Here is a 23,450-nt window from a genome sequence, read left to right as displayed (position 1 = left end):
TTCAATCTCATAACTAAGGTAGGCAGGAAGGGAAGAAATAGCTACAAGGCAGTATATATATGTATTTTATTTTTATTTTTTGTTTCATTTTTTTTAAATGGCAGAATTTGGAAATGCACCCTCCTCTTGCAGCTCTTCCCTCTTTGTACTAAGCCCCTCCCACCACACATCCATGGGCGTATGCACCACTTCATCCATTAACAGTGTTTCCCATTAATTGTTTTATTTGATTTCATGACGATGCAAGGTTGTGTACAGCTCATTTTCTCAGCGCCTTCCTGCACTCTTATTCCTCTATGAAACAACAGATAATAATAGGCAATTAGCCACCTCAAGGTCTCTTCGCGTCGCTCCCCGCCACTGTCAACTGCTTTAGGAGGAGAGCGGGCAGCAGCTCTGCGGACGACATTCAGCTATTGGCTGTACTGTCTCAAATTCAGCCAGTGCAACCGTACAGTGCCAGGTGTCACAGCAGGCAGGTGGCCAGTGACAGCGGCGGGTCTAACTTGTGTGACGACAGCAGGGAAAAGTTTGCTGATGTGGAGGGGAGTCAGTGCTGTCCAATCCCCCAAGAACTGAGGTTTGCGCTGGCTGAATTGAGGTTGTTGACTCAGAGTTTGTATCCTGGAGCTGCTGCCCGCTCACCTCCTACTGAGCTGGTTTGCAGTGATGGAGAGTGAGACAGAGGACACACTGTTGTTCAAGGCTTTCGCTAACATTAGCTACATATACATGAACTTAAGGCCGCAGCTGTGAGCCATTGGCCTCTGTTAACAGAAGGCTAAACTCTTAGTAACATCTCCTCTCCATCTTTGAAACGTCACGCAGATATTGACGTGTCTCATTTTGTGTATTGGCAGACTCTCTTTTTGATAAGTCCATCTAATTTTTAACAACTTTCTCAGTGGGATTCTCCCTCAGTGAATCAGGATTTTAGCAAAGGCAGGCGCATCTGGATTTGTTGAACGGTCTCTCTGAAATGAGCCACAATTGGCCAAAGCTTAGATTTTCTAAAATCTGAAAACAGAGCCAAGAGAAGAAGTCTAATTTTATTTCAGAAAACTTGAGTTACAGTTACTCAAAGTTTAGGCATTGAACTGCCTACCCGACCTTTACTTTATTTCAGAGGATATATCTTAGTTATACACATACTGTACATTATAAGCAGAAAGTTCAAATTTAAGGTCATATACGTTTAAAGTATACTGAGAATTGGCTGTTTTTTTACGCAAATAAGGCAGTGTCTCAACTCTGTGGATTTATTTGCCAGTTCCTCTGAATGAGTTAAAATATACTATATAGTTTAATTACACAAAAATACCTTTTCACACCAATAATTCAACTAAATGCAGAGATTTCATTATTATTGCTGCATAGTGTACCTTCACAAAATTTATACTGGTGCACAGTTGTGCACTAAAAACTGTAACTGAAAACAAATATCAATGTTCTTCATACATTTAACCAAGTCAATGAAAATAATTTCAAGTGTCTGATATCAGACAAATCATCAGACCTTTATCAGGAGGCATAAACCTGATAAGTGTCTGTATAGAAACTGTGATTTTGAGTGGTGTATTTTGTGTCTAAATCTGAGCGAGGTTCGTACAGCTTCATCATTTAAAATAACCGCTTTGTCAACTGTCGCCTGTTATCACGTAAAAGTTCTCCAGGTTACCATAACTGCAAATCTTTGCCTTGTGGTGATAATGTTACTGACAGTCAAGTGACCTTACAGCTTTTACATGTGCCTCAAAACATATGTTGCACCATGTCAAGATGTGACAAAAATAGACCTATTAGTGAACCACAACACTCTGTAGTGATACCTCAGGGTGTCTGAGCGCAGGGCTGTCTCCACTGAGGTTAAATAACATTTATTACAAATCAGTTTATTTCTGGTTTTCTTCAAAATTTTGATGCAACCAAATGTACAGAAATAAATCACTCTGCGTTTCATTGACTTGCCTGTAATAAAATCATAACCTATATTCAGTGTGCGTCACAAGCAAAAATACTGCACAGGCAGGATTAAGTTATAGTTTAGTAATTTTAAGAGGAAAGTAGTTTTTTTTTAAAAAAAAAAAAAAAAAAAAAGAAAATTGACAGCAGGAATCTGGTTGACATATACTGTAAGTGTTTCAAAGTTTGAATAGTTTTGCTCAAAAAATTATTTGCTCTATTGTCAGATTTATGTGTTTCAGCTGATTGTAAAATTTCCATCCAATTGAGTCAAGTTATTCCAACCTAAACCAAGAAATTACCATTTTTATTACCATAGATCTGAAATACAAAACAATTTGAAATCTTAAAGGTACAGTTCACCCCGAAAGCAAAAATACATGTTTTTCCCCTCATCTTTAGCACTTTCTATTAATCTATATTGTTTTGGTATGAGTTGGCGAGTGTTGGAAATATCAACTGTAGAGATTTCCGACTTCTCTCCAATATATTGGAACTAGATGGCACTCAGTTTGTGGTGCTGAAAGCGTCAAAAAGATACATTTGATAAATTCAACAGAAATGTGTCTTTTCAGAAATCATGGACCGGTTACTCGAGATAATCCACAGACCTTTTCGTCAGCATGATTCCCTCTGCACTGTGATACTTTTGGTTGATGTCGTCTGAAACAAAGTGGTTCCTGCATGAAACTGCTCATGACGAAGTCTTTGATTTCTGAAAAAGAGACATTGCTTTAGAGTTTTTCAAATGTGATTTTGCCACTTTAAGCACCACAAGCAGAGTGCCATCTAGCTCCATTATACTGGACAGAAGACAGACATCTCCTCAACCAATTGCCCCAACACTCAGGAACTCACACCAAAACAATATAGATTGATCAATAGTGCTACAGGTAAGAGGGAAAAATCTGTAATTTTGATTCTTGAGTGAACTGCCCCTTTAAGACTACAAGTCGTTAGTTATATTTGAGACTAAGACCACCGAGGAAGTGAGTGTTTTATATCAAAGGTTGTTCCACAATAAGACTTGAGGCAGTGACAAATGGCTCGGCTCTGAGAACATTGCTGAGGAGACGGCTATATTTGTATTTCTTCTAAATAAGAACACCCGGGAGCATAAGAGATCAAGTTTCACATTTTTATTGATTGTATATGCCTCTTTTGAAGGGTGTGAAGTCCTCGCTATTTAGCTCCTAATACCCTCTCCCTGTCTTTGACAGTTCAGTGTCATAGGAAAGAATGCAAACTACTGCACATCATATAACATGATCCCCTTCTTGGGGAACAAACACTTGTCTTAAGGGAAGGTCAAGCTACAAGCCTGGCCTTGTCTTCAGTTCATCTGTCAGGACACACAGTACAACAAGACCATTTAAAGAAAGGGTTTATAAATAAATCTGTGCCCTCCAGACAACACAAGTGCCTGCCCCGAAAACCTTGAGACATAAACCGAATCACCTGTTCACCAAAGACTCCACATTGGTTTCAGTGGAGCTGTAATTGACATATATAGAGTTTATGACAAATAAACCACGACACTTTATGAAGTCTGTCATGTCTGACCTCTCAAGGCTCCATGCCGAGTCACTAAAATAGTGATACAGTGGGGTCAAAACCGTTTCTCATGTCTCATACTGACAGTTAAGTTGTCAACAGCAAACATTTACACTTTCGACTTTCAGCAGTACAAAGGGTAAATGACTGAGGCCCCCGCCAAGCGTTCACAAAGGCAGTAATGCAAAGGTGTAATCTGATGCTCTGGGAAATATGAAGGGTGAAAGTGACAAAAATTCAAATTATTTAATTTTTTTTAAAAATGTAGGATAATGTAGGTAAGGGGATTTGTTACAAACCGAGGCCTTGATATACTTTTTAGTCCGTGAACCTCTGAAGTTTAATTGTTTATGAGAGCAACCTGAAATGCTTGGCAAGGTCAAATAGCTAACATTATGATTAAAGTGTAAAAACTGAAGTGAACGACTCATGGATTGACAGATAGATGTACTTTATTGATCCCAAATGAGGAATTTCTTGGGTTGACAGCAGCAGAGTCTTGCAACAGTAGATAGCAATTGAAAAAGTAACAAAAGACCTCAATAATGTAAGAAAAAAAACTAAGATACTCTGTAAATATAGTGCATAGTGAATACACAATACATACACAAAATTACTGCTAACGAAATGAAGTTTTTTATACAATGAGGTAATGTGGGAGTGTGAAAATGAACAGATTCAGCATGTGTTGATTATCAAGGAGCAAAGCAGTCTGCTGATTTTAAGTTGTTGCCTGTTATTTTTTGGTCTTTCTTTGGTACTAACAGGCTACTGAAGATACTGCTAACCTTGAAGTCTCCTGAGAGCATTGTCAATACAATTTTAGTCCTGTTAACCCATAAACAAATTGCAAGACATTAGGAAAAGACAAAGACCTGAAAATTAGTTTTTAAAAAGGGAGAGAATATTTCAAGATAATAATAAAACAATCAGGGGAAAAATGTCCAGAAAACTTTGTTTATAATATAATAATTATTATCATTATGATAATGAACTACTTTACCCATGTATCTATGTATTGTTTAGTTTTGTTTTTTTGGGGTTGTTTTTTTTTTTTTTTACCCCCTTTCTCTTTTCTTTTTTGTTCAATTTCAGGTCATTTTCTTGTAACTTTTATCTATTTGGACAGAAACAGCCAATTTGATCAGGTTTCAAAGGGTTAGACAATATTTAAAAACAAACAAAAAAATCTCACAATAATGAGCAATCCACAGCCTGTTAGTATTCTATAAAAGAAATGATCTCCAGTTTGTTATTCATTTCCAGTCTTGAATGACCATGTTTGGGAGTTTTTTCTCTTTTTAAATTAATTTAGTTTCTTCTGTATAATTTGTATTAGTGCGCTAATCTTAAACCCATAATTAATCTTTCAGGTAAATGTCAGTTCAGTTTATTTCAATTCACTAAACTGGAGGAAATTAAGTGTTTGATGCTAAAAAATGTTCTGATGCTGTAATGCAGTCGTCTCCTTTTCCTAAACACTGTTTTATTTTCATAATCAGTTGTGAAACACCCCGTGTGTACGTACGTATGTATTCGCAAATAATTAAATTTGGTTAACAAGGATTAGCATTTTGCATTATGCTATGTGATGTGGCACTGACAGAGCGATAATGTTCAAAATATCAGATTTCCGACACCGTCCCTAGAGAGCTGAGGCCCTTTGACCCAGCCAGACGACCCCATTTAGGACGGTCACTCCTGTCATCAGTCTGAGCTCTCTGATCCTCACACCCCCATAAACCAGTACCAAAACCAGACATCTGAGCCTCTAAATATTTATCACTCTGCAGATCCGTAAGAGTAGCTTGATGTTTTACAGCCAATTGTGGGTCAAAAATAGTGAAAACGAAGTGTCAGACTTTGTTAGAGCTCTGTCAGTGAGGGATTAATGTAAACCTGACACTTTCCCCTGCAGACAGCTCGTGAGAAGTCATGTAAACTAGCATTAGCCATCAGCGGCCAGAGTGTCAACATGGCAACAAGAAGTTACTTTCATATAGTATGACCAGATCATTTACAGCTATTTTTCCCTTATTACTGTCTTGTGAAATTCTACACTTAAAATCAAAAGAAGGTTAATTTAAATGTATCAAAATCAGTGTTGACATGTAAACATACTTCACACTCATGAGATTACAAAATGAGATCATAGTGTTTACAAATCTCCATCCAACACATGACCCGAATTATAACAAATAGCTCAGGTTCCCTTCACTCTCCAGATAGTACAGAGTTCAAGTTCAAGCTTATTTATATGGCATATTTTTATACCACTGTGCAATGTCTCAGGCTGCAGACTTGCTGGAAAATAATGAGTACAAAAATAGAATAAGGACCCCCACACTCATCCCCTGTCTGTTCCTTTATGCAGTATAATCAGGCCAGTATACGGCTGCAAAGCCCAAATTATTCCCCAGTTATCGCAAAAATTCTTAGAGAAAATACGTAATTGGTCTAAAAACAGGACTGCTTTCGTTTGATCAGTTTAACCTTTTAACACCTGGATCGACATCAGTTTTTTGTGAAAATTATTTCACATAAAAAATATTTATCTGAAGGTTGTTTTTTGTTGTTGTTTTTTTTTTGTACCTTTTTTTCCTCTTTTTTCTTATTTTTACGTAATATTCTTGTAACTTTTTACTAATTTCTTGCAGAAATTATAGGCCATTTCTTGTTTAATTGCTCTTGACCTCTCATTTTTTGGAAAGAAATCAAGCCAATTTGCTCAGTTATCATTGGATAAAATGATATGCTGTGGTAAGATCAATTTTGTTCCCAGAGAGTTTGCTTCAACTGGTGGGTGGTGCCTCGTTTTTTCTTGGCTTGTTTTCAACATGGCAGCCAGTACACGCTCTGCAGTAACAGTACATTAAAATATATCCATTAAAACATTTGAGGTAAGAAAAAGACAATGCATTAAGAGAATCAGTGCTGCCTAGTCTGACAGTTTGACCACAGTTCACAAGCAGTGATTGACATGACTGTTGTTTGCATTGGAGTCTCCTTGGCTCTAATTGGTTGTTTTCATTCATGCACAGTAGATTATAAAGATTTTTTGGTAAATGCCATCAGACGCACCACAAGGATAACCATGATTTTTTTTCTTCCACAGATTATCTGTCTAGTATACTACTTTGTTGATACAGTGACAATTTCAGCAATTGTGACCAAAAATTATTTATTTTTAGAAAAGTAACCACATGTAGCTGTAAACTCTTATAACTGTGTACAACTACATTATACAGTAGTGTGTTATAAACCATTATCATATGTTTATATACTGCTCTTAAACGCTAAATCCCTAAGTGTTTCCAACATTTGTTATAAGCTAATACCTATATAATAGTTACTTGACCCCATGCCATACATTGCTACCCCAGAGAGTGTGATGCAGTGATGTTGTGGCATTTATAATCTTGTCACATTAACTCAAACATTGGCTCTGCTCTAAAATTTCCACCATCCGTCATTATAATGAGATAATTAGACCCTCTGGCAGGCTTTGTTATTATTCAAACTGGTGACCTCTTTTCAGGAGGTTTAAATGTCATAACATTGTGCTTGCAGAAATAGAACGTTTAAAACACAATATTTGTGTTAAAACAAGGTAAAACAGGGTTTTTATTTGCAGGTTTTAGAGCATGTGGTGACCTTGGCATACCAAAGTGCTTGTGATATCCTTCTGTCGAGGGAACTTCAAAGCAAATGCCTTCACCATTTGTTTGACAAGGTATCCTTCACATGATGCATATGTCGTTTTTTACCGGATACATAAATATCTCCTGGACCTCCATTAATTAAACAACAGAGGAAATTAAAGCGCTATAAATATGAGTATTGGTCTTCCTCCTATTGTCCTTCATCCATACAGAACAAATCTAATTAACTTTGGGATTTCGTAAAACACGGCCCTCGGCGACTGTTTCTGCGATCATGTGGTATCATCATTTTCACAGGTTCTTAGATTAGCAACTGTTAGGCCCAATTCTGCTCCTTTGTCACAGGAAAGACTTGCAAGGCTGCTGCAACAGAATTCCAGTGACACATGAGAGCTTCTCCACGGCTAAAGTCGGATCCTCTGCAGTGCCAAGGTGCATTAAGGAGATTATTGTAAAGACCAAAACAATGTCTGAACTTCAGTAACCGATACGTCTGCCAGAACAATATTTACACAAGGTTAAAAAATGCTGCATTGTAAGAGTCTTGATCTATTTATACACTTTAAAATTTGGCCTCTAGTTTTACTGTGTCTATTGTATGGCACCTTTTCTGCTCCAGTAAAAGTTTACAGTGAGACAAATGTTTTATGTGCCCTGTTACCACACAGTGTCGCCCCTGAGGACATTGTGGCTTTTATTTAAAACAAATGATACTGATTAATATGCTCATGAATGAAAAAAAAAACCAAAAACATCACATCACTCTGTTCATGTATGTTTTTATTGCTAAGTTAATCTGGTATTAGTAATGGCAATTCATACTGCACACACTGATTAACTATAATCAAAGAACAGACTTTGCATTTATTACTTATTTAAATTCTTATTATTGTCTTAAACTCACCTCTATAAAGAAGCGACTCATAGAAAAAGTGACAGGAGTTTGAACATCCGTGATAAATTGTCTGGTGACAAAAGATGTCAGAGATCACACAAGAGGCAAAAGAATACTCAAGCACGGAGCGTAAAAATACATGACCAAATAAAGCATGTCATTTGTGCTGTGTGAACGCTGATCTCTCTATATAAGACGGGAGGCTGGACGCCCCCAAGGACTGACAGACGACCAGTCAAGGTGAGTGAGTTCCAGTCTTTTATTAGCAGGAGGAAAACCAGCAGCTTAATGAACAATGCTGGGCATGACCACTTATTGCCAAACACCACAAAGTTAATACAGAACTGTTTGTGCCAGAACTTCAATGTACAGTAAGTTCATTTTTTTGATATAAACAGTTTCATTACAGTTGTTAATTTGTACTTTTTGTGTCTTTCTTCAGATCCCTCATCAAACCATCAATATCTGTTCATCTGAGGGGAAGGAAGAAGGTAATTTATTTATATTTCTGGTGTTTCTTTTTGTCTAAAGATGGTAGTCATGCACTGAATGTGATGATTTGTACTTTGTTAAATGAATGCTTATATGTTCATGAAATCATAACCTTGTATGAAATGGGTAACAAAGCAATTAACATAGCTCATTTTGTGCATGTGACCCCGTTAATGATTTCTGCATCACTGAATAGAAAAGAGAAATTGTCACTTTTTGTTTAGTGTTATTTATCTTTGATGCCCTGATACTTTGTAACAAGGATTTAGTGGCACATGCAAGAAATCAATAATCAACAAAGACAAGGCACAGTTAATGGAAACATTTAATAGTAATGTCACTCTGTTGGTACCAACAGTAAATTTGGCTTTTGTGTTTATTTTTTTCATTTTGCATGGAACAGAAATAGGTCAAATGAAACCGTTGTCCATTTTTCTTTTCGTTAGTTAAGTGCCATCATGAGAAAAAAAAAAAGTCTAATGAAAAATCAAATTAATTAGTTTTGGCAATAAAAGAAAACCATATTCCCCCAGACTTCCCTACTAATGAGCAGGAAACAAAACAAAAACTCTAAAACCTAAAAAGAAGGCTTTATGACAAACTCTTAATTTCAGTAGTAGTTTACTCTCAGACATCTGGAAACATGGTTTCATCACACAAATTTAGAGAAATTCAACCCACATAGTAATAGAAATGTCTGAAATAAATGACAGCTGTCCTGTTTTTACCTGCAGTAAAGGGTCACCATGAGTGGGGACGCGGAAATGGAGTGTTTTGGCGCGGCGGCCATATACCTCCGCAAGCCAGAAAAAGAGAGAATTGAAGCTCAAAACACTCCGTTTGATGCTAAAACGGCATACTTTGTGACTGAGCCTGCAGAGATGTACCTCAAGGGAAAACTCATTCAGAGGGAGGGCGGCAAAGCCACCGTGGAGACTCTTTGTGGAAAGGTAAGCTTGATGACTATATATTCCTCTGTCTATAACACTAGATATTGTCTTAGAGTTTGGATGTTGTAATATTGTACGTGTTGTCTTTTCCTGGCTTTAAAGTGTGCATTACAGTAAAGTCATGTAATTTTCTGATCTTACCAGACAAAAATCTCAGTGTAAATATATTTTAAAGCACTAATAGCCATATCAATATCATTGCAATATAGACACTGAGGTACTTAAAAAAATATATTCTGATGTTGATTTTTTCCATATCACCTGCATAAATTGTAATGTAACCTAATGTTCAGAGGGACAGATGGAGTCCACGCAATAGCTGATGCTCCCATCAATGTTTTTGTTAATTATCACCAAGGACCGGGTACTCTGTCATTGACCTGTCTTAGTAGGTATTTAAAGGTGTGTCTGTATTGTCTTTCTCTGATAGGGAGCTTTAGGCTTGTAACGGCACCTTGTTTGTAATTGAAAGCATTCAGGGGAGCATCAATCACTGTGTGTACTCTGTCTTCCCGTCCTCTACGTGTTCTTCCGTCCAGCACCTCATATTTATTGTCTAGGTATGCATGCTTTCCGAAATGTTTTTGTACAAAATACATTCACCTTAATAAGTTCTCTGTGATGAACCCTAAAGGGGAAAGGTAAAAAGATTTTAAACTGATGCGTTGCTTTGGTAAATCATAACCTCTGGCTGTAATACAAAAAATAATGAAGTCTAAAGTCTAAGTCCTGGGCTTCTTCTTCCCTTGTAACAGTCTATCACTGTAAAAGACACTGAAATCTTCCCAATGAACCCTCCAAAGTACGATAAGATTGAGGACATGGCCATGATGACCCACCTCAGTGAGCCTTCTGTGCTGTATAATCTCAAAGAGCGTTACGCAGCATGGATGATCTACGTGAGTTTGACTCGATCATCACATCAGCAGATGAAACAATAACTGCAAAAGGACGTGTCAGTAAAAATACTCTTTGTCTCCACAGACCTACTCAGGGCTGTTCTGTGTCACTGTGAACCCCTACAAGTGGCTCCCAGTGTATGACTCAATTGTTGTAGCAGGATACAGAGGCAAAAAGAGGATTGAGGCTCCACCCCACATCTTCTCCATCTCTGATAACGCCTATCAGTTCATGCTCACTGGTGTGTGAGAACTATGCTGAAACCTTGCATATACACAAAGCAGATTTAAAACATACCAATTATGTAATTAATCTGAAAATACAATACTTTTCTTCACAGATCGTGAGAATCAGTCTATCCTTATCACGTAAGTTAGCTATTTTACATAAATCCTTACTTAAGTTTTCTCGTAATCAGTGTCAAAGAACTCAACTGCATGTCAAAGAACAGTCTCTGCACAATATATTTTTTAACATAAACAGCATGCAGTGACTGGACAGCAAGCTCTACTCCATCTCTGAAGAAGAGTCTCTTTCAATATTTGTTCGGTTTAGAAGATGTTTCTGACGCTAACTGATCTCTTTTCATACTCAAAGTGGAGAATCCGGTGCAGGAAAGACTGTCAACACCAAACGTGTCATCCAGTACTTTGCGACAATCGCAGTGGCTGGAGGAAAGAAAACTGAGCAAGCCGCTGGAAAGATGCAGGTACATTAACACATCTGTCTTTAGGAAAAAGTTTCAACACATATATAAGGTCTGTCTGTTCATACCTGGCATTATAATGTGTCTCCACATGCATCTGGAGTGACCACATGTAATCAGATCCCACTTCTCCGCTCTATAAACAAATAAATACGTAGCCTACATCATTATATTCACCATCGAAGGAGACTACTCCAGCATGAGTGTCAGCTCAGTTCCAGGGACAGTCGGTGAGAATCAGCTTGGACACACAGTGACAGGGCTAACTGTCAGCATCAAACAGCTATTGTTGCCGAATGGTTATGAATGGCTTTAACAGAGTCGAGCCATTGCAATGTGTTGTGAGTTTTGTTAGGACTGTTTCAGAGCTGCTGTTGCTGTGTTAGCTCGTGCTAACCAGGCAGATGTTGAACTGAGCATTCGCCGGTGGGAGCACAGCTCGGGAAATGCTTATTCAGTGCTGCATCTAAAGTGACTGTGACTGCAACTACAGAAAGATTTCTTATGCAGTGTGGCGTCAGATAAGACAACAACATTTGCTAAAATAATATGGCCATATGCAGCCCAGACCAGCTGCGGATGTGGTCTAACACTTGGATCTCATGGTGCATCAAGGTCATAGGTGTAATCACACCTGTTCTTAGAGCTGCCCACTGGTGATCCTCTCACCCAAGACACATGTTAATACCAGGTGTAAACAGGCTAAAGACATATTAATTAATAATAGACCACAAAGCAAGAATTTCTTTTTTAATCTGGCCTGTTTTGTGAATGAAGGGGTCGCTGGAAGATCAAATCATTGCAGCTAACCCCCTGCTGGAGGCCTATGGTAATGCCAAGACTGTGAGGAATGACAACTCATCCCGCTTTGTAAGTGTTTGTAAATCTTTTAAACAACATCCTGAAACACCAGTGCAAGATGTTTTATTTCTAATCAGCAGTCCTGTTTTGAATAGGGTAAATTCATCAGAATCCATTTTGGAACAACTGGAAAGCTGGCCTCAGCAGATATTGAAACATGTAAGGCTTGAAATTACTGAGCAGATAGTTTTTGCTCAGCTCATTGAGCAGACCTGACTGGTGTCTGTGTGATCGACAGATCTGCTGGAGAAGTCTCGAGTGACGTTTCAGCTGTCTGCTGAGAGGAGCTACCACATCTTCTATCAGCTCATGACAGGCCATAAACCTGAGCTGATTGGTGAGACATGTTTGATTTTTTAGAGGCTGGTCAATACCTGCTGTATGTGCTTACAAGAATTAACCACAGTGCTTTCTTTCTCCAGAGGCTCTCCTCATCACCACCAATCCATACGACTATCCCATGATCAGTCAGGGTGAAATCACTGTCAAGAGTATCGATGACGTTGAGGAGTTCATGGCCACTGATGTAAGAAAATTATCAAATCCACACCCTCAAAAATGTGTGCATTTAGACATTTGACGTTTTGTTTCCCTGGTGCAGATGTTATAATTTAAAATAATACCTTTTCAAAAATACTTACAGACTGCCATCGACATCCTGGGCTTCACTGCAGATGAGAAGGCTAGCATTTACAAGCTGACTGGAGCTGTGATGCATCACGGAGCCTTGAAGTTCAAGCAGAAGCAGCGTGAGGAGCAAGCTGAGCCCGATGGCACTGAGGGTATGTTGCACTTTTGAAAACTAGTGAAAAATTATGATTTTGAATCTTAAGTGTTGTCCTAAAAATTACATCTATAATTTTTCACTTATTTTCAGTTGCCGATAAAATCGCCTACCTCATGGGCCTGAACTCAGCCGATTTACTGAAGGCATTGTGCTACCCAAGGGTGAAAGTCGGAAATGAGTTTGTGACTAAGGGCCAGACTGTGCCTCAGGTATGTGCCTCATTTTATTTTAATTTTTTATTGTTCATCCATGTAAAACCCTTATAATTTCATTGTTGTATCTGTGAAATCAGGTCAACAACGCTGTCATGGCTCTCTGCAAGTCTGTCTATGAGAAAATGTTCTTGTGGATGGTGGTCAGAATTAATGAGATGCTGGATACCAGACAGCCCAGAAGCTTTTTTATTGGTGTCCTGGATATTGCTGGGTTTGAAATTTTTGATGTAAGTATGCTTAGCTGATTCTACATAATCTCATGCAGCTGTATGAAAGGTTTAGAGTACAAGTCATTCAGTCTTACATTTATGTTATTTTTGGCTGTTGCTGACCTTTAATATTTTACTGTCTTTAGTTCAACAGCTTGGAGCAGCTGTGTATCAACTTCACCAATGAAAAACTGCAACAGTTTTTCAACCACCACATGTTCGTCCTGGAGCAAGAGGAGTACAAGAAAGAGGGAATTGAATGGGAGTTTATTGATTTTGGTATGGACTTGGCTGCCTGTATTGAGCTGATTGAGAAGGTGAGCAGCATGCTGTATATTCAGAAACACAGAAAAATACCCAAAATCTCGAAAGATTTTGTCTTAAACAATCATTTCATCATGACAGCCAATGGGCATTTTCTCCATCCTTGAAGAGGAGTGTATGTTCCCCAAAGCATCAGACATGACCTTCAAGAACAAACTGTATGACCAGCATCTTGGAAAAACGAAGGCGTTTGAGAAGCCAAAGCCTGCCAAAGGCAAAGCTGAGGCCCACTTCTCCCTGGTGCACTATGCCGGCACTGTTGACTACAACATTGTTGGCTGGCTGGATAAGAACAAAGACCCCCTGAATGACTCAGTTGTTCAGCTCTACCAGAAGTCCTCAACTAAACTGTTGGCCTTCCTGTATGCATCACATGCCTCAGCAGAAGGTACATACTGTTTAAAATTTAAAAAATGAAAACTTATTACTTGTGTTGAATTGAATGATTCTGATGTAATTTTTGTTACACTGACAGCTGAAAGTGGAGGTGGTGGTGGAAAGAAAGGTGGCAAGAAGAAGGGTGGTTCCTTCCAGACTGTGTCTGCATTGTTCAGGGTAAGAAACGAAAGTAGATCTTATGAACTTCATTGCACTAATGTAGTGCCTTCTGCCAATGCAATGTCCTTTACTTCTTTAGGAGAATTTGGGCAAGCTGATGACAAATTTGAGGAGCACCCATCCTCATTTTGTGCGTTGCCTGATTCCCAATGAATCAAAGACACCAGGTATGTGTTTTTTATGTAAATGCTGAAAGTTATAGAAATTGGTACGGCTGTACCCAAGTCAAGATTAGGTCAGCCAAATCGGATTTGGCTGTTAATGCAAATATTCTACTGTTCATTCATTTTTCCATATAGAGTTTTAGGCTTTGACCAGGATTTGGTGGGATGTTCAGGATGACAGTGACTTGACACAGTATAGTAATCAAGCCAAGTTAGCTAACTACGCTGACTAAGGATACGAAATGTGCAACATTTTTTGCCAACATATCCATAAGCCAGAGACTGTATTATATTAAGCTGCTGTAAGTTGTAAATTCATGACTTCTAAGCAGAAGGCAGAGGATAACATTCACAATTAACATGCACACTGTCTGACAAAAAATCAACCAAACAAAACAAAAACATGAAATAAAAATATCTTAGCGACTGAGGGGTCTCCAACTGATGACTTGAATCTTCAACTCTAAACGGACAACCCCATATTCCCCAAATATGTCATGTTGTTTGACCATTTCTTGTACAGTTGCTAATTAATTACAAATAATTTATCATAGGTCTCATGGAGAACTTCCTGGTCATCCACCAGCTGAGGTGTAACGGCGTGCTGGAAGGCATCAGGATCTGCAGGAAAGGTTTCCCCAGCAGAATCCTCTACGGTGACTTCAAGCAGAGGTGACAGAAATAAAATGTTGACACTAAATGAAAAATGTTATTATTCTTCAAGCTAGTGTGTCTAACTGAAAGAAATATTTACTTTTAGATACAAAGTATTGAATGCTGGTGTCATCCCAGAGGGACAGTTCATTGACAACAAGAAAGCCTCAGAGAAACTGCTGGGATCCATCGATGTGGACCACACTCAGTACAAGTTCGGCCACACTAAGGTAGGTTAAGAAATGCTCCCTTCGAAAAGGCTGTTTGAAAAGAGGTATAGTTTCCATCAGTATTTCATTATTTTAAAAATAATTCACCTCAGGTGTTCTTCAAAGCCGGTCTGCTGGGAGTCCTGGAGGAGATGAGAGATGAGAAACTGGCTGAGCTGGTCACAATGACTCAGGCTCTCTGCAGAGGTTTCATGATGAGGAAAGAGTTTGTCAAGATGATGGAGCGCAGGTACTGTTTCTGAATGTTACTGATGATGTCTAAATGTTAAAGCATTTTTTAAAGCTTGCAACGTTTCAACATTTTCTAACTCCATTTTTTCTGTGTTGTTGTCAGAGAGGCCATTTTCACCATCCAGTACAACGTTCGCTCGTTCATGAATGTCAAAACCTGGCCATGGATGAAGCTGTACTTCAAGATTAAGCCCCTGCTGAAGAGTGCAGAGACTGAGAAAGAGATGGCACAGATGAAAGAGGACTTTGGGAAGTGCAAAGACGAACTTACCAAAGTTCAGGCTAAGAAGAAAGAACTGGAGGAGAAGATGGTTTCTCTGCTGCAGGAGAAGAATGACCTGTTGTTGCAAGTTCAGTCTGTAAGTTGGATCATCACACTGCTAGTGCATGTACTGAATATGCAACATAAAATTATTGCTTTTGCAATGACGTGAACCTTTTTGCATTGACTTTAAGGAAAGTGAAAACCTCAGCGATGCAGAAGAAAGGTGTGAGGGGCTCATTAAAGCCAAAATCCAGCTTGAGGCCAAACTCAAAGAGACGACCGAGAGACTGGAGGATGAGGAGGAAATGAATTCTGAGCTGACTGCTAAAAAGAGGAAGCTGGAGGACGAGTGCTCCGAGTTGAAGAAAGACATTGATGACTTGGAGCTCACCCTGGCCAAAGTGGAAAAGGAGAAGCATGCCACTGAGAACAAGGTAACAAGAAGTCTTTTCAAATATACATTTTCATAAAAATTCAAAACGTGTTGATTAAAATTCATGTCAACTTTTGTAGGTCAAAAACCTTACAGAAGAAATGACATCTCAAGATGAGACAATTGCTAAGTTGACCAAAGAGAAGAAAGCCCTCCAAGAGGCCCATCAGCAGACCCTGGATGATCTGCAGGCAGAGGAAGACAAAGTCAACACTCTGACGAAGGCCAAGACCAAGCTGGAGCAGCAAGTGGATGATGTGAGTAATCTACACTTAAAAGAAAAAGTTCAAATTGCTTATGAAACAGCGAAAATCTCTTTTTAAACTTTGGTATTCATAATTTCAGTCCTGGCAAATTTGATGACACCCCTGGTCACAGTGATAACAGCACTGACAAACTGACCGTTGTCCTGCATTGGAGACACAATTTGATTATTGATCACAGCTAATGATACAGCTTTGACACAGTCTTAGAATAGTGAACATTAAACACTGAATCAGCCAATCATAGATAAAGGTGTGCTAAATTATGTGAACACCTCATTTCCTGTAAATCTCTTGTGTTTGTGAAGGCAACTTAAATTCAGTGCGGGAATGGTGGCCTCTGCCACTAACAATAAAAACAACTTTATAGAGGGATGCTTTCTGAATGTAAATATTTTTTGAAAATGGCTTTTGCAGTAAAAATACAAACTATAAATATAATCAAAAATAGAGTGTGATTTTCTGAAAATATTGAAGGTAGCATATATAACTTTATATTAATGATGGATGAAATGTTAGGTAGCTAACGTGGCAAAATATTATCTTCGATAGACAATGTCAGCTTACTCATCCAGACAGGGCTGATCTGGCTAGTAAATTGGCTAGCCTGCTCTTTGCAAATTACTTCTTCAGCTAACGTTACAAAGAAACTGACGCCAGATCAGTGCAGCAAAGACCGAATCTATTCAATCTAATCTTAGCTAGTTTCTCGCTAACAGCATTGCTCACAAACTAGTGAGGGGATATGTTAGTTGGCTAATTACTTCACCAGTCGCTATTATGGTTATTGGCCGATGCCCAGGTGCTCACTTGCGCCTGCGCAGTGCAAACAAACACAATGAGGACTGCATTTCTCTTAAAGGCCATCAGTGTTATTGAAAACAAGGATTTCTTAAAAGTTACATACAGAACCTTTGAGGAATGTAACTTTAATTTATAAAACATCTGTTTTATTGTCAGCTTGAAGGATCCCTGGAGCAAGAAAAGAAGCTCCGCATGGATCTGGAGCGAGCAAAAAGGAAGCTTGAAGGAGATTTGAAACTGGCCCAGGAATCCATAATGGACCTGGAGAATGACAAACAGCAGTCTGATGAGAAATTAAAGAAGTAAGAATAAACAAAGGCCATCCATTTACCTACTTGCAATAAATGATTTCATTAAGGACACAACTAAACTTTAATTCACTGATTTATTCTGTCATCTGCAGGAAAGACTTCGAAGTAAGCCAGCTGCTGAGTAAGATTGAGGATGAGCAGTCTCTTGGAATCCAGCTCCAGAAAAAGATAAAGGAACTGCAGGTACAGTTTGAATTATTATTCAAAGATATTAGAAACATTCAGCTATCTTGAAGAATCTTTAGTCAAATCTTGTGTGTTTCAGGCTCGTATTGAGGAGCTGGAAGAAGAGATTGAGGCTGAGCGAGCTGCTCGGGCCAAGGTGGAGAAGCAGAGGTCTGATCTCTCCAGGGAACTTGAGGAGATCAGCGAGAGGCTGGAAGAAGCTGGCGGAGCGACAGCTGCTCAAATCGAGATGAACAAGAAGCGCGAGGCCGAGTTTCAGAAGCTGCGTCGTGATCTCGAAGAGTCCACCCTGCAGCATGAAGCCACCGCCGCAGCTCTCCGCAAGAAGCAGGCTGACAGTGTGGCAGAGCTGGGAGAACAGATCGATAACCTCCAGAGAGTCAAACAGAAGCTGGAGAAAGAGAAGAGCGAATTCAAGATGGAGATTGATGACCTCTCGAGCAACATGGAGTCTGTCGCCAAATCAAAGGTGAGAGAGCTACATTCTCTCACAGGGGGCAAAAAATAATGGGAATATTTTAATACTAATAAATGTTTTCTTTTATCAGGCGAACCTTGAAAAGTTGTGCAGGACATTAGAAGATCAACTGAGTGAGCTCAAGACCAAGAATGAGGAAAATGTTCGTCAGCTTAATGACCAGAGTGCACAGAAAGCACGTCTTCTAACTGAAAATGGTATGAACATCATGGTTTTTAGGAAAGTCCTTATCATCATCATTTTTTTTTGGCCCCAATCCTGATCAGAGTCATTTAATATTGAGTACCTGCCGATACCGAGTCCCGATCAGATACTTTTGTTTTCCCAGATGATGGAGCTGCACAGTGCACGCATTAAGTATGCATTGTTTGCAATGGATTGGGGCATCCTGAATGGTTATACCCATACCAAACTTTACTCCCTATTGTTTTCCCTGATTTTTAATGACCCTATACAGCCTTCACTCTCTTCTACATACATTTAAAATTCTGTTGCACATTGCACAAATCTGCATCTCACTTGCTGCAAACTTGCAAAATGTATCTCTTTTCAACATGATGACCCAGGAGGAAAACCTGTCTTGCAGGATAATGTTATCATGTACGTTATTGCAGCTTTGTTTTGATGTACATTAAATCAGTGAATATCTTTGATTAGGTGAATTCAGTCGCCAGATGGAGGAGAAAGAAGCTCTTGTTTCTCAGCTGACGAGAGGCAAGCAGGCTTACACTCAGCAGATCGAGGAGCTGAAGAGGCACATAGAGGAGGAAGTGAAGGTAACGGACACTTAAATCAGCAGGAGAATTACAGAGTAACAGGCCACCAGACAAATGCTATCAAATATTAATCATATGCTCATTTGGTTCATAGGCCAAGAACGCCCTGGCTCATGCTGTCCAGTCAGCTCGTCACGACTGCGACCTGCTCAGAGAGCAGTATGAGGAGGAGCAGGAGGCCAAATGTGAGCTGCAGCGTGCAATGTCCAAGGCCAACAGTGAGGTGGCTCAGTGGAGAACCAAATATGAGACGGATGCTATTCAACGCACTGAGGAGCTGGAGGAGGCCAAGTAATGACCAATCCTGAAATGTAAATGGTATGTAAGATATCTGTAAATTGTTACAAAACCTATATATTTTTACAGGAAAAAGCTCGCCCAGCGTCTTCAGGATGCAGAAGAATCCATCGAAGCTGTGAATGCAAAATGTGCCTCTCTGGAGAAGACCAAACAGAGACTGCAGGGTGAAGTGGAGGACCTCATGATTGATGTGGAGAGAGCTAATGCTCTGGCTGCTAACCTCGACAAGAAGCAAAGGAACTTTGACAAGGTCAGATATTTTTGTGCAAATATGCAGTTTTGACTGGTTACTACTAGATGACAAGATGACGTTAATTTTTTTAAATTTTACTTTTTAATTTTAAACACAATTGTTTGTTGTTCTTTCAGGTTCTTGCTGAGTGGAAACAGAAGTATGAGGAGAGCCAGGCAGAGCTGGAAGGAGCTCAGAAGGAGAGTCGGTCATTAAGCACCGAGATCTTCAAGCTGAAGAATTCATATGAAGAAGCTCTGGACCAGCTGGAGACAATGAAGAGGGAGAACAAGAACCTGCAACGTAAGACAATTCACCCTGTTTTTCCCAACATATGTACACACACTAGGTCAATTTATCTGAACGATGTTGTTTTTTACATTGCTTTATATTCTAAAATGTATACTACATAAATCTGCTTCAACAGAGGAGATCTCAGACTTGACCGAACAAATTGGTGAGACTGGTAAGACAATTCATGAGCTCGAGAAGGGAAAGAAGACAGTGGAAAGTGAGAAGACAGAAATCCAAACTGCCCTGGAAGAGGCTGAGGTAAATATTAGCAGAGCGTTAGAGTACGCCTGTGTGAGACTAAAGGTGTTAGACACCTCAGTCCTATATTTCTTCACTGTGACTCAGCCTCAGTTTCTGTGTTTTAAAAGAAGAAACTGTTCAGTGCTCTAGTTGATTAAGATCACACTTGTTTACAGGCTACTCTGGAGCATGAGGAATCCAAGATCCTCCGTGTTCAGCTCGAGCTCACCCAAGTTAAGAGTGAAATTGACAGAAAACTTGCGGAGAAGGACGAGGAGATGGAGCAGATCAAGAGGAACAGCCAGAGAGTGATTGACTCCATGCAGAGCACTTTGGATGCTGAGGTCAGGAGCAGGAATGATGCCCTGAGAATCAAGAAGAAGATGGAGGGAGACCTTAATGAGATGGAGATTCAGCTGAGCCACGCCAACCGCCAGGCAGCTGAGGCCCAGAAACAGCTGAGAAACGTGCAGGGACAGCTCAAGGTACGTCCACTGAAGGATCTGTGGCAGAGCATCTTGCTTAAAAAAAACAAACTTAAAGTGTTTGCTGATAGATCTATCAATGTTTTCCGATTTAGGATGCCCAACTGCACCTTGATGAAGCCATAAGAGGTCAGGAAGACATGAAGGAGCAGGTTGCCATGGTGGAGCGCAGGAACAACCTGATGATAGCTGAGATCGAGGAGCTGAGAGCTGCTCTGGAGCAGACGGAGAGAAGCCGCAAAGTGGCTGAACAGGAGCTGATTGATGCCAGCGAGCGTGTGGGGCTGCTGCACTCTCAGGTATGCTCAAAGGCTGATCTTCTTGTTTTTAATTTAAATTTTGCTGTTCCATTATTTAACACAAATGTATGCTTCCTTCTTTGATAATAGAATACCAGCCTCATCAACACCAAAAAGAAGTTGGAATCTGACCTTGTCCAAATCCAAAGTGAGGTGGAAGACGCCGTCCAGGAAGCAAGAAATGCTGAGGAGAAGGCCAAGAAAGCCATCACTGATGTGAGTCATCCTTACGCACTTATACTGTATGTTACTCAAGTATAGAGCACAATATGTCAGTGCATGACATCCCACTATTGGATACTTTCATTTCATTTTCATTTATTTAGTTTACAAGGACAACACACATTAATCAACATTTCTGTAAATGTGCCTGTGTTAGCTATCTGGCTAATTTTCAGCTGTAGTCCTTTGTCAAAATGTTTTGAAACCTATAAAATGATCAAATTTATATAGCAACAACAGCAGGACACCATATGGACAGCAATAGGAATATCAAACAAGAATTCTCAAGACGCAGCACAAACCGTGCAAAGCAACAAGAAACAGCAGAGGGACAGAACAGAACAATAACACAGCAACAGCAAACAGCTTTTTAACCCAAATTTCCATGTAAGCAGCACAAGGCAACAACACACAGCTAAGCATTACATGCAGAGCTGCAATAGCAACAGAAAACAGCAATAGCCAGAAGTAGAGATGAAATACAACAGTCATAATGTAGATATTAATAAAATGTTAAAAGATGCAGTCATGGGTTAACAATATGTTCGTACAAAGCGACACACAGGCCATGCAACTCAAAGTTAGGCAGGTTGTCAATAAAAATAGATGTTTCATACGTGCAAATGCAAAGCTGGCCGCCTGTCAACGGGCAAAAGACCTAAGGCAAGTTATCAGCAGGTTAGCCAGAAATAACACAGTTCCCTAACAGCAAAACCATATTCAACATTTTAGGCTGCCATGATGGCAGAGGAGCTGAAGAAGGAGCAGGACACCAGCGCTCATTTGGAGAGGATGAAGAAGAACCTGGAGGTGACGGTGAAGGACCTGCAGCATCGCCTTGATGAAGCTGAGAATCTCGCCATGAAGGGCGGCAAGAAGCAGCTCCAGAAACTGGAATCCAGGGTAAAGAATACACCGATCTCAACTTTTGACTCAATATTAAAATCTTTTCCTCAGAGTTAAAGCACCTATCGTTCATATTACAGGTGCGTGAGCTTGAGACAGAGGTTGAAGGTGAGCAGAGACGAGGAGCAGAAGCTGTGAAAGGTGTTCGGAAATATGAGAGAAGAGTGAAGGAGCTCACCTATCAGGTAGCCATTTTTTCCCCCTACTGCTTGGTACAATTGTCTGACAAAAGTGCAAATATATTTTAATCGTAAATTCATGTTAACTGCAGACTGAAGAGGACAAGAAGAATATCACCAGACTTCAGGATCTGGTGGACAAGCTGCAGCTGAAAGTGAAGGCCTACAAGAGACAGGCTGAGGAGGCTGTGAGTTCAAAAACTTTCTCCTGTTTTGTCTTAAATAAAGCAGCACAGTCAGACCTGGAGACAGAAAAATACAACCACACTCTTCTTATATGTCTGTCAGTAAGAACATCGGGCTTCATTTAATGATATGTGCGTAGAAACTTACTCACTCTGCACATAAAACAACTGCTCAAAACTACAGTTGGAGTCATGACGTGCACACCCGCTAGTTTTGTTCTTACCACAAAATTGGTGAAGCAGAGTCATTGTAAACTGGCAGGCTGGTGCTCGCTGTCTGATGTCCGCATACTGCCATGCCCCTGTTTCTCTATATAAGGACTCCATTTGCCCTGATGTGTATCGTATAGTCTGTAATCGTGCAGTTCTGAATTTGTTTGCAGAGTACAAAACAATCAGGTCAGTGAATTTTGATGAATTCAATGAAAATGTTCGTATGCACGGTTTAACCACAGATTTGTGCATACACACTGTTTGTGAATGAGCCCCATTGTTACCAAAATCAGTAGATATGTGTCCTCAGTCTTGATGGCCGTTGACTCTGGTGTTGAATTCCCTCTCAGGAGGAGCAGGCCAACACTCACCTGTCCAGGTACAGGAAGGTGCAGCACGAGATGGAGGAAGCTCAGGAGCGTGCTGACATCGCCGAGTCTCAGGTCAACAAGCTGAGAGCAAAGAGTCGGGAGATTGGAAAAGTAAGTAATCATAAAAACGAACTGGTTTCATGAGCTAATTTTGTTTGACGGTAATATTATTATAAAAATATTGCAATAATTTCAGTCCTGCAAAATTCTCCTCTCATAAGCCAAATGCCACTCATTATTTCTTCTTTCACTATCTATCAATTTCAGGCAAAGGATGGTGAAGAATAAGCTGCAACTTCTTTGAGAGACACAAATGAGAATCATAAAATATGCTTTTTAATTGGAGTGCTCTCATTTAATATTGTAGATCTATATTAAATAAATGGTGTGGCCAGTCTACTGTCCTTTGTGTACTATTTTTTTCTATTACAGTTTAGTAATCTGTAAACTCCAGAAAGAAATATCATCATTTCAACATATTTTTACTTTAAAATTAACAGCTTTATTTGGTTCAGTGCTTTACAAAATATTACTGTAAACTGAACACTATTTCATTTTTTTTCTAAGCAAACTCAGACAATTCAAACACATTTTGTTGTAATTTTGTAATTTATCAGGCTCAGAATTTGTAATTCTGAGCCTAATAAATCAAAT

The 23,450-nt window shown here is 39.5% G+C and overlaps 1 protein-coding gene across 1 annotated transcript; it reads left to right on the top strand.

Moving 5' to 3' along the window:
• The first annotated feature begins 8,299 nt into the window (after nucleotides 1–8,299).
• LOC121958686 (myosin heavy chain, fast skeletal muscle-like) lies at nucleotides 8,300–23,185 on the top strand. The gene is made up of 41 exons (XM_042507782.1): nucleotides 8,300–8,313; nucleotides 8,516–8,564; nucleotides 9,300–9,515; nucleotides 10,271–10,414; nucleotides 10,500–10,656; nucleotides 10,756–10,783; nucleotides 11,013–11,124; nucleotides 11,899–11,991; nucleotides 12,078–12,141; nucleotides 12,221–12,319; nucleotides 12,405–12,508; nucleotides 12,626–12,764; nucleotides 12,860–12,978; nucleotides 13,062–13,211; nucleotides 13,340–13,510; nucleotides 13,599–13,905; nucleotides 13,993–14,072; nucleotides 14,155–14,242; nucleotides 14,794–14,911; nucleotides 15,000–15,123; nucleotides 15,216–15,352; nucleotides 15,458–15,713; nucleotides 15,811–16,053; nucleotides 16,133–16,309; nucleotides 17,276–17,421; nucleotides 17,523–17,613; nucleotides 17,696–18,085; nucleotides 18,165–18,291; nucleotides 18,752–18,870; nucleotides 18,965–19,161; nucleotides 19,237–19,420; nucleotides 19,540–19,705; nucleotides 19,830–19,954; nucleotides 20,113–20,421; nucleotides 20,517–20,720; nucleotides 20,811–20,936; nucleotides 21,675–21,845; nucleotides 21,929–22,033; nucleotides 22,120–22,215; nucleotides 22,776–22,907; nucleotides 23,064–23,185. Exons 3-41 carry the CDS (start codon nucleotides 9,312–9,314, stop codon nucleotides 23,082–23,084), a joined length of 5,823 nt encoding a protein of 1,940 aa, XP_042363716.1. The 5' UTR covers nucleotides 8,300–8,313; nucleotides 8,516–8,564; nucleotides 9,300–9,311; the 3' UTR covers nucleotides 23,085–23,185.
• The last annotated feature ends 265 nt before the right edge of the window (nucleotides 23,186–23,450 follow it).

This window comes from Plectropomus leopardus, chromosome 2, assembly GCF_008729295.1.
Source record: "Plectropomus leopardus isolate mb chromosome 2, YSFRI_Pleo_2.0, whole genome shotgun sequence".
NCBI lineage: Eukaryota > Metazoa > Chordata > Actinopteri > Perciformes > Serranidae > Plectropomus > Plectropomus leopardus.
Note: the sequence above shows the minus strand (reverse complement) of the source record. Positions and strands in the feature narration are given on the sequence as shown.